The sequence below is a fragment of the Oncorhynchus mykiss genome, chromosome 25 (genome assembly GCF_013265735.2).
Source record: "Oncorhynchus mykiss isolate Arlee chromosome 25, USDA_OmykA_1.1, whole genome shotgun sequence".
NCBI lineage: Eukaryota > Metazoa > Chordata > Actinopteri > Salmoniformes > Salmonidae > Oncorhynchus > Oncorhynchus mykiss.
Genome location: NC_048589.1, coordinates 28003386 through 28014350, shown reverse-complemented (window position 1 = coordinate 28014350; position 10965 = coordinate 28003386). Strand labels below are relative to the sequence as shown.

Genomic DNA, 10965 nt, shown 5'->3' with positions numbered 1-10965 from the left:
CAAACCAGTGTGAGTAAACCACGCCTCTTCTTCGCTTGACCCGAACATGAATCTACTGTTCCCGAGAACTACTTCCGGGGGTCATTGCCGTGCATCGTTTTTCCCTGAGCTGTTCTATTTTCAGTTTCAACTTTTATACATATTTGCTTGTTTACCAACACAATGTCCCGAGGGTCGAGTGCAGGATTTGACCGACATATTACCATATTCTCTCCAGAGGGCAGACTCTACCAAGTCGGTTAGTATGGGATCGTTATGAAGACAAGAAAAAATACTAACTTGCGCAGTCATCACCGGTAGCAAACTAACGTAAGCTAGTAATTTAGCTAGCTAGTAATGTTAAGGAACATGTTACTTAAGTTAGGCATATTATCTCTAGCTAGCTGTTTGATTCTGTCAGTGAACGGATAATGTATGTTAACATTTTCAGATCCTAACGCATAAGACATTGATTATGCTTGCTAACTAGTAGCTAATCAATTAGCTAGTTAGCCAGCTAAGTAGCTATCCTAGCTAACGTCTAATTCAAATCTGTCAACAGTTCCTGTTGCGCTTGACATTTTTTAATTTAAGAACTACTCGTGTAACGTTATTTGACAGTTGCCGCTTTGAATCTGTTATCTCTTCCATAAACAACAGTCTGGAGTGATGCATAATGTTTTCCTGTTGTTTATTTCCCCAGAATATGCATTCAAGGCTATCAATCAAGGTGGCCTTACCTCATTAGCTATCCGAGGACAAGACTGTGCAGTTGTCGTCACACAGAAGAAAGTTCCAGTAAGAACACCCTTCATGACTTATTCATTGCTCTGTTATCATATTGCCTATGCGATGTTACAGGCAGTAATGAGATGTACTCTTCAATCTCTCCCACAGGACAAGCTTCTTGATGCCTCCACAGTCACACATCTATTCAAAATCACAGAAAACATTGGCTGTGTCATGTCCGGAATGACGGGTGGGAAATATTTTAAGGTTGAAATATCCAATACAGACTGAAGATGAAGTTCATGGAGTGTATTAATTCATTTCTGTAATAATGACAAATAATATCCGATTAATTTGTGTTCAGCTGACAGCAAGTCTCAAGTCCAGAGAGCTCGCTACGAAGCAGCCAACTGGAAGTACAAGTATGGCTATGAGATCCCAGTGGACATGCTGTGTAAGAGGATGGCTGACATCTCTCAGGTGTACACACAGAATGCTGAGATGAGACCTCTGGGTTGCTGTAAGTGTTACAATTCTGTTTAAAAATAGTAATAATCTTGGACTATAAGTGGTTTCAAATTATTGGAGGTGAACCAAACCCGCTGGTTTAAAATGAACCGTACGACTGTTGTTCCTCACTAATAAAAACGTCAGGAAAGCAGAGTCCCTGCCCATCTTATCAAAACGTCTGAAACCCTACCTTTTCAAAGAGTATCTTAAATAAGACATCTGTCTTATCCCCCCTCCCCCTAAAAAACTGCACTTTTCCTACTTGCACTGACATTGCTGAAAACGTATTTATTGAAGAAAAATGTACTTACTATGACTGCGGTATGTGGTTCTCACCCAGCTATCTTAAGATGAATGCACTAAGAGTAAGTCACTCTGGATAAGAGCATCTGCTAAATGACTAAAATGTTTAAAAAAAAAATAAAAATTGGGGGGGGGGGGGTGCAGAGTAAGAAAGTTGCATTCTTAGCTAAGATGCTTTTAGTTTTGGTCTCAATTAATTGTTTTTTTTTTTATCCATTGTTGCAGGCATGATAGTGATTGGTGTGGATGAGGAGTGTGGTCCCCAGGTGTATAAGTGTGACCCTGCAGGATACTACTGTGGCTTCAAGGCCACTGCTGCTGGGGTCAAACAGACAGAGGCCACCACCTTCCTGGAGAAAAAGGTCAAGAAGAAACTGGACTGGACCTTTGCGCAAACAATCGAGGTAAAATACCTTACCCCTTGGCGTGTAGAATAATAAAACTTAAATCAGCAAACTAGTCCCGATTTGAAATAGTTTAAGTCTAATCCTCTTGTTTACAGACTGCGATAACTTGTTTGTCTACGGTACTGTCCATTGACTTCAAGCCCTCCGAGCTAGAGATCGGAGTCATTACAACGGAAGACCCTAAATTCAGGTGAGTCTCCATGGGAATTGTTTAATAGTGATGGAACTTTTTGAAGCTTGGTGCAGAAAATAACATAGGAAGTCATGAGTGTAAATAGAAATTCAATCTTTTGGACAGATAGTGATTCTGACTGGATCTTTGTACATAACCTATTTGCCTCTCTCCATTTACAGGATCCTGACAGAGACCGAGATCGATGTCCACCTTGTGTCCCTGTCAGAGCGAGATTGAGTGTTTCCATGTGTTCCAGTCTAGAGGGGAGACTACCCTAGAAATATGACAGAGAACACAACCACTGATCTTCAGAACGAAAGCCCTGACTTCTTTTTTGCTGTACATTTACGCTGTTCAATTAAAGAGAATGTTTTCGAGAAACTCAAATCCTGGTAGGTTTTCTTTCCCCATACAGATATGGTGCATAGATCCAAAGCCTTATGCTGACTGTTATTTGACACCATGATTGTGTGTGTGCTATAGAAATCCCTGAATGTCTTAATAAGTAAAATAACAAAGGCAAGTGGATTCAGATCTTTTGAAATAAGTTGTCCACACAGCTCAGCACATTAGTGATGCAATACAATAATATTTGAAAGTTGAGCAATGAGGTTGAAGATCCCCTTATTCCCTGTTCTAGACTGCTGGATGTACAGCATTCTTGAAGTGGTTGTAAGCATGTGTGCATTATAAACTTAATACTCACATCCACAAATGTCTTATCAAAGACAACTCTGATTTTTAGCAATCACCTAAAATGGAATTACCTCATCTTCAATGATGACATTTACATAAGTGTTCACATTTATGCATCCTGTTTCCATTCATTGTTCTTGATGTTTCTACAACTTGATTGGAGTCCACCTGTGGTCAATTCAATTGATTGGGCATGATTTGGAAAGAGGCACACCTGTCTATATAAGGTCCCACAGTTGACAGTGCATGTCAGAGCAAAAACCAAGACATGAGGTCGAAGGAATTGTCCGTAGAGCTCCGATGCTTGGTCAGGGAGGTGACCAAGAACCCGATGGTCACTGATGGAGATGGGAGAAACTTCCAAAAGGGGAACTATCTGCCGTACTCCACCAATCAGGCCTTTATGGTAGAGTGGTCAGACGGAAGCCACTCTTCAGTAAAAGGCACATGACAGCCTCCTTGGAGTTTGCCTAAAGGACCCTCAGACCATCTGGTCTGATGAAACAAAGATTAAACTCATTGGCCTGAATACCAAGTGTCATGTCTGGAGGAAACCTGGCACCATCCCTACGGTGAAGCATGGTGGCAGAATCATGCTGTGCGGATGTTTTTCAGGGCTGGGAGACTAGTCAGGATTGAGGGAAAGATGAACAGAGCAAAGTACAGAGAAATCCTTGATGAAAACCTGCTCCAGAGCGTTCAGGACCTCAGACTGGGGCAAAGGTTCACCTTCCAACTGGACAATGACCTTAAACACATAGCCAAGACAATGCAGGAGTGACTTCGGGACAAAGTCTCAATGTCATTGAGTGGCCCAGCCAGAGCCCAGACTTGAACCCGATCGAATATCTCTGGAGAGACCTGAAAATAGCTGTGCAGTGACACTCCCCATCCAACCTGACAAAGCTTGAAGAGGATCTGTAGAGAAGAATGGGAGAAACTCCCCAAATACAGGTGTGCCAAGCTTGTAGCGTCATACCCAAGCAGACTCAAGGTTGTAATTGCTGCCAAAGGTGCTTTAACAATGTACTGAGTAAAGGGTCTGAATACTGAAGTAAATGTGATATTTCAGGGGTTTTGTATATTCTAAAAAATTCTAAAAAACTGTTTTTGCTTTGTCATGGGGTATTATGTGTAGGTTGATGAAGAAAATTATTTAAACAATTTTATAATAAGTCTGTAATCTAACAAAATGTGGAAAAAGTCAAGGGGTCTGAATAATTTCCAAATGCACTGTATATTCCCCTTCATGAAGACGGTCTGGATTTTCCATCTGAAGGCTTTGTCATTTCTCCTTGTCAGGCCGAGTCATATGAGCTTCTCTTATTCCCCCTCGGGACTCTTTTCTGAATGGCCTGCCTGTCCTTCTTGTGTTTCCTGATCACTTCGGGCTTTGAGGGAGCATGCTATGACTAAATAATTTGCCTTCACCTGCAGAGGTTTCTTTGAGACGGCACCACTGAAAAGTAGACCGACAAGACAAAATGACTCATCTTTGTAGTATGAAAATCAGTAGCTCAGTGGTAGATTCCCATGAGCTTTTAAGCTTGTACTAATACGCATGACAATAACCACACTGACAATAGTCTCGGAGTTCTACCAGACTGTTTGTACACACACACACAGGTAATCAAAGTTACTGTATATCCCTCATCACATGACCTTAATCACATTAAACATCTGAGACTTCCTTATGTCTTGGAAGCTCTGACTCCCCAGGGAAATTTTTCGCTGCTGCCAGTCTTGGCCCCACCCTTACAGGAAATTCCAGTGTGCTCAGCTATAATAACAATACGAATTACCTATACAAGTCTATGGATAGATGGTACAGCTCATCATATGGCTGTAACTCATTCACAAGCCTGATAGACCAGCATCTTGGGACTTGAGTCCCTTATTCTGTTCGGGCATTTGTGATGTGCCATTTATCTGCACCTTTCAGCATCTGTGTAATTTATTTAACAATAATTGCATGATTCAGTCTCGTAAAGAGGTATGACTGAGTTCTGAAAAATTACCATATTTTTCATCAATCTCCAACAGATGGAAAAACACCAGAAATCAAGGCAATGTTAAATATGTATTGTTTTAATTTACTGGAGTGTGTGGCTTGCTTTTCCACAAACAATGGAAATCATTTACAATAGTCGAACTTTACACATTTAAAAAATATACATCTTTGTATTCACATCCATTTACAATATAATACATGTAGGCGTTATTACATCGTTGGTAGGATGTATGCTGTGATAATGAGTCTCTTTCAGAGCCATAAAGACTTATTTATTGGCATCCATTTTGTTTATTTGGCATCTTCTCAGTGGTTCACACTGTCCATCATCACTTTCTCAGTCTGTTGTACCCCTGCTGTACCAGTCTTCTGCCATCCTCTACCTCTGAGGTTGGCACCACTTCGGCATGCGACTGTACCAAAGCTAAAGCCTGTGCACAGATGAGCTTCTGTCTCTGCCTGTACTACTGTTCTTTGGAGGTTCTGTGGTCTATTTTCTAATGGCACCCATTCCATTGAACGTCATCATACCAACATGTCACCTGCGAAAGGAAAGGAGAAGGTGGATTAGAGCCAAGTTCACTCATGACTATCTAAAACGTCTAATCTGCTGGGTTCACTCATGACATACAGCTAGATATGCTGAACCATTTTCACAGTTTAGTATAACTACACAACTATATGACAAAACCCTATACCCTACATAAGCAATCACACACAGTAGTGATGTGTCACACACTCACAGTCCAAATAAACTCACATCAGAGTTAAGTCACACTCACCACTTCATCATCAGACTGTCCCTCCTCTTCCTCACTGTCCTCAGACTCACTGTCTGGCAGTTCTCTCAGCTCCTGAGCTGTCAGCTCATACAGTTCCCTTTCGATGGAGGTGTTCTGGCGTCCGTAGGTCAAGTGGTACGGCGTGTGACCGCCATAGGTCAGGCTGTTGACATTCGCCCCTTTACTGACCAGGAGCAGCACCAAGTCCAGGTTCTGTAGGTCAACAGCCAGGTGGAGAGGGCTGCGGCCATTGCACTGCTCCTGGAACACCAAGGGACAAACAAGTACCAAATAAGTTAACGGAAAATACACATCATCTGGATGCTTTTTATTAAATATGCATGACATTATAGGCAAATGAGTGGACTTTTGTGAGGGTAGGGTTGAAGAAAGACTAAGCTGTTGCATGCATACCTGTGCATCGATGTCAGCTCCGAGATCAACAAGCCTCTCCACTAGCGAGAGGAAGCCATGGATAGAGACCAGATGCAAACAGTTCTGACCTGTAACAGAGAGCAGAGGAAGACCAATGGTCAGAGAAAAGGATAACACTTTACATTAAGCTGCCCTTATACCTGTGTAGTAACTGTAATTACTGCAGTTGTTAAACATTATTTAGTAATTGCTTCGTTTCAGTATGGCCACAGATTCCCTACCAGCTGAAACAAGTAACAGAAAATAGACTAGACCCTTCTTACCACTGTAGTTTGGTGTGGCCATAATGGCTGGGAGCTGGGTAGAGCAGCCCTGGGTCTGGGTGAGGACACTGAAGCAGGTGAGAGAGCCCTTCCTGCAGGCGATGTGAAGGGCTGTGTTGCCACTGTCGTCCACTAGCGTGGGGTCACAGCCAGCCTTCAGGAGACGCTCCACTATTTCAGCCTGCTCTGTGATCACAGCCAGGTGGAGAGGAGTCTATGGAGGAGGGATTTGGTTAGGAACTGGAAGTATGGGTCTCACACAAAAAAAACGTTATTGTAAGTGTGCATATACTTCACTCTCTCGTACATACACATACACCTGGTATTCTACCTATGCATCTATTTGTGCAGGTTTTAGCTGTATTTACCTGTCTCTGGTGGTTATATTGATTGAGGAAAGGCTCATTGCATGACAGCTCTATCATCTTCCTTGCACAGTCCTTGGCTTCATGGATAATGGCAAGGTGGAGAAGCCTGCATAGATTTAAAAAATAAATAAGAAAAAAGGGATGTATTATTTAACTGCTCAGATTACTAAACAAAATAAATTAACATGAATATGACATGTAGGGGTTTAAAATGTTTAATGAGCAGCACTTTAACGGCAGCACTTCATGGACTTCACACTTTTTCCCCCTCAAGCTATTTCTACTAGTGGTGGCTTGACGCACTGGCGTACGTTGCAGCGCGTGGTTTCTGGCACGAGGCCTGGGACTTTCCCGGCTGGGGCAGAGGGTGAGCGCCGCCCATTTGACCCCCGGCCATAGTACATTCCGTTCTGATAGCCTTTTGTTTACGTACACAATGACCATAATAATCACTCTGACTGTAACTCCCCCCAATACCTTCCTTGTGCATTGTTTAGAGGCTGCTTTGCATGCAAATGCTAATAATAACTGTTGCACACTGGAAGACACCCACAATTGCGCAAAAATTACTCAACTACAAAAAATAAGCGTACATTTGTTTTTATATTGTCACATTCACCGGATAGGTGCAGTGAAATGTATTGTTTTACAGGGTATGCCATAGTAGTAAGGCGCCCCTGAAGCAAATTAGAGTTAAGTGCCTTGCTCAAGGGCACAACGATTGATTTTCACTTTGTCGGCTCGGTTATTTCAACCAGGACCCTTAGTCGAATTGCCCAACGAGCTGTCCGTTAGCTTACCTATGTAGCCTAAACATAACAATAACAATGCATTATTTATAGTAGACTTGGTGTAACTATCTTCTGACATGGAAAAAAAACTTGCATGTCCACAGATGGTATTATAGTTTCTCAACGTACGTGTCTCCATCCTCTGAAATGTGTTCCTTCCACGGTTCATTGCCGCATTCGTCTCTCTGCGGTGGGAGACAATCCACGCGAAGACGCTCGAGCTCACAGGCGACAACTTTATATTCCTCATCTTTGAGAGAGTCGAGGCCACTGTCCAGCCGCTCTTCATTGAAAGATTTAACTTTCCCATCCTTAGAATGTCGACCATCAGTGTTACAATCCATGTGGTTGAGGATTCTCGCTCTATGAAGGTCCATTGACACTGGCTTATGTGTTGGTTGTAATTCAGAACTTTACATACACCAGCATTAAATTATAGTGGTGCCCGAGGGGAGGAGTCAACACAGGGTGGGGGATTTCCAGGCGGATTGCACTGTCACATATTTAAATTCTGCATTATCATTATTGTGGCCGTTTATCCAACATGAAACGAACCCCCTTAAAAAAAACAGATTAGGTTTGTGTCTACTTACAGTGCATCCAGAATGTATTCAGACCACTTGACTTTTTCCACATTTTATTATGTTACGTCCTTATTCTAAAATGGATTACTGTTTTTTTTTATCTCCTCATAAATCTACACACAATACCCCATTATGACAAAGCAAAAACAGGTTTTTAAAAATGTTTGCATGTATTAAAAAAATTACTGAAATACCATTCACATAAGTATCCAGACCCTTTACTCAGTACTTTGTTGAAGCACCTCCTCTCTGCAGATCCTCTCAAGCCCCGTCAGGTTGGATGGGGAGCGTCGCTGCACAGCTATTTTCAGGTCTCCCCAGAGATGTTCGATCGGGTTCCAGTCCAGACTCTGGCTGGGCCACTCAAGGACATCCATAGACTTGTCCCGAAGCCACTCCTGCTTTGTCTTGGCTGTGTGCTTACGGTCATTGTCCAGTCGGAAGGTGAACCTTCACCCCCAGTCTGAGGTACTGAGTGATCTGGTGCAGGTTCTCTCTAAGGATATCTCTGTACTTGGCTCTGTTCATCTTTACCTCAATCCTGACAAGTCTCCCAGTCCCTGAGGCTGAAAAACATCCCCACAGCATGATGCTGCCACCACCATGCTTCACCATAGGGATGGTGCCAGGTTTCCTCCAAACATGACACTTGGCATTCAGGCCAAATAGTTTAATCTTGGTCTCATCAGACCAGAGAATCTTCTTTCTCATGATCTGAGAGTTCTTTAGGTGCCTTTAGGCAAACTCCAAGGAGGCTGTCATGTGCCTTTTACTGAAGACTGGCTTCCGTCTGGGCACTCTACCATAAAGGCCTGATTGGTGGAGTGTTGCAGAGATGGTTGTCCTCCTGGAAGGTTCTCCCATCTCCACAGAGGAACTCTGGCGCTCTGCCAGAGTGACCATCGTGTTCTTTGTCACCTCCCTGACCAAGGCCAGTCTCCCCTGATTGCTCAGTTTGGCCGGGCGGCCAGCTCTAGGAAGAGTCTTGGTGATTCCAAACTTCTTCCATTTAAGAATGATGGAGGCCTCTGTGCTCTTGGGGACCTTCACTGCTGCAGACCTTTTTTGGTACCCTTCCCAGATCTGTCCCTCGACACAATCCTGTCTCAGAGCTCTATGGACAATTCCTTCGACCTCATGGCTTCGTCTTTGCTCTGACATGCACTGTCAACTATGGGACCTTAAATAGACAGGTGTGTGCCTTTTCAAATCATGTCCAATCATTTTAATTTACCACAGATGTGGACACCAATCAAGTTGTAGAAACATCAAGGCTGATCAATGGAAACAGGATGTACCGGAGCTCAATTTTGAGTCTCATAGCAAAGGGTCTGAATACTTATGTAAATAAATATTTTTAATACATTTGCAAATGTTTTTCACTTTGTCATTATGGGGTATTGTGTGAAGATTGATGAGGGAAAAAATGTTTTCTTCCATTTCAGAATAAGGCTGTAACGTAACAAAATGTGGAAGAAGGGAAGGGGTCTGAATAGTTTCCGAATACACTGTATTTATCCTTGATGCCAATCGACTATTGTTTAATGTGTGTGGTGTGAACAACACAGTGAAATCCAGGGGTCTTTCTATTTGCACAACACGGGAAGAAACACAATCATACACATCAACTATCTCCATGTGTTACCAGACCACACTGACAGGAACATACACACTAGTGGTGGTAACCACTGTTTATCTGACCTTACTGACAGAACATGACTAATGACTGACATGTCTGAAATGACCCAGCTGAACTTGAAAAAAAGACCAGTTTGTTGCCATTTTTAGTCTCTCTGTCTGTATGGGTGAACCATGATCTGATCAATAACCTGTATAGCAAGACAATTAATCATTTGACAAGGTCAATGGCAAGTATTACCTGAAGTGCAATAAAATAAATGTTTATTCCACTGTGGCACAAAACCGTATGATTAATCTGACTTTAATTCAAGTCTAGGTATGTAAGGTCATTACTTTTTTTTTATCTCATGTTATGATAGTCCTTTTTTGACATGTTCTCTTTAGATGTTCTATGGAGTCACATGACTGAGTGGACCGGACGTGGTAGGAAACTCCTGGCACATGAAGTACTTTTTGAGGAACAACAACGTCTGTGCATGGAAAGATGGGAGACCGTGTTATTACACAACCCTGGGTTATCTGCACATAAACAGTAATATTGAGTGTGCGTGCAGAAAAGACACACATACAGGTTTCAGCCTGAGAATAGTTTAATTTTCACAACAAAGAGAACAGCAAATCTCCATTAACAATATTCTGCAAAAAATGTCTCATAACATTGGAATATAAACCTTTTTCACAACACTAGTGCTGCAGTTAGATTATGTCTGTTGGCTGGATGGGAGTTTCAGGGAAAACTCAACTTTAAAGCCCATAATCTGTATCTTACTGGGGGAAGGGAGGAGGACAGGGTGGAGGGAGGGCATGTATGGGAATCCCTAAAACTCCACAGGGCAGGAGTTTTGGAAACACAAACACTGAGCAATGGGCATGAGCAGACAAGAATGGACATGTCTATGTTACAGCCTTATTCTGGCATGTCTACAGTAATAGTGACTCATAATTAATACTAGTGAATCACTGAATCAAAATGTAAATGTAAGTAAATGTAAGTGATGAGTGTTCTGCCTTGTCAAACAACCAGTCCAACCCAATGGAAAACAGTAGTGTGTGTTAATCGAATTGATGACATTGTGCATTTTGTGTGCAACTTTGTCTTTACAGTTGGCATTTCGTTGTGACATCTTATCCAGGCAAGGTGACTATGAATCATGACTCCTTTCTTTGGATTCCTCCGGACTTCCCAGTGAGTTAATGAGTAAAGCATACCAGGTGAGGTGAGTCAGGTAAGTCAGGTGAGTCAGGTGTGTGTGTGTGTGTGTGTGTGTGTGTGTGTGTGTGTGAGTGAGAG

At 42.4% G+C, this 10965-nt stretch overlaps 2 protein-coding genes across 2 annotated transcripts; one reads left to right on the top strand and one right to left on the bottom strand.

Moving 5' to 3' along the window:
- Window positions 1-37: 37 nt before the first annotated feature.
- LOC110505736 (proteasome subunit alpha type-6) lies at window positions 38-2490 on the top strand. Its single transcript, XM_021585139.2, has 7 exons — window positions 38-238; window positions 683-777; window positions 877-958; window positions 1073-1228; window positions 1747-1925; window positions 2024-2118; window positions 2283-2490. The coding sequence occupies exons 1-7, from the start codon at window positions 163-165 to the stop codon at window positions 2338-2340; spliced, it is 741 nt and encodes a 246-aa protein (XP_021440814.1). The 5' UTR covers window positions 38-162; the 3' UTR covers window positions 2341-2490.
- Window positions 2491-4869: 2379 nt separating this feature from the next.
- On the bottom strand, window positions 4870-7901 carry nfkbiab (nuclear factor of kappa light polypeptide gene enhancer in B-cells inhibitor, alpha b). The gene is made up of 6 exons (XM_021585138.2): window positions 7579-7901; window positions 6659-6764; window positions 6291-6504; window positions 6007-6095; window positions 5593-5853; window positions 4870-5352 (listed from the first exon to the last, which is right to left on the bottom strand). The coding sequence occupies exons 1-6, from the start codon at window positions 7824-7826 to the stop codon at window positions 5308-5310; spliced, it is 963 nt and encodes a 320-aa protein (XP_021440813.2). The 5' UTR covers window positions 7827-7901; the 3' UTR covers window positions 4870-5307.
- Between the last annotated feature and the right edge of the window lie 3064 nt (window positions 7902-10965).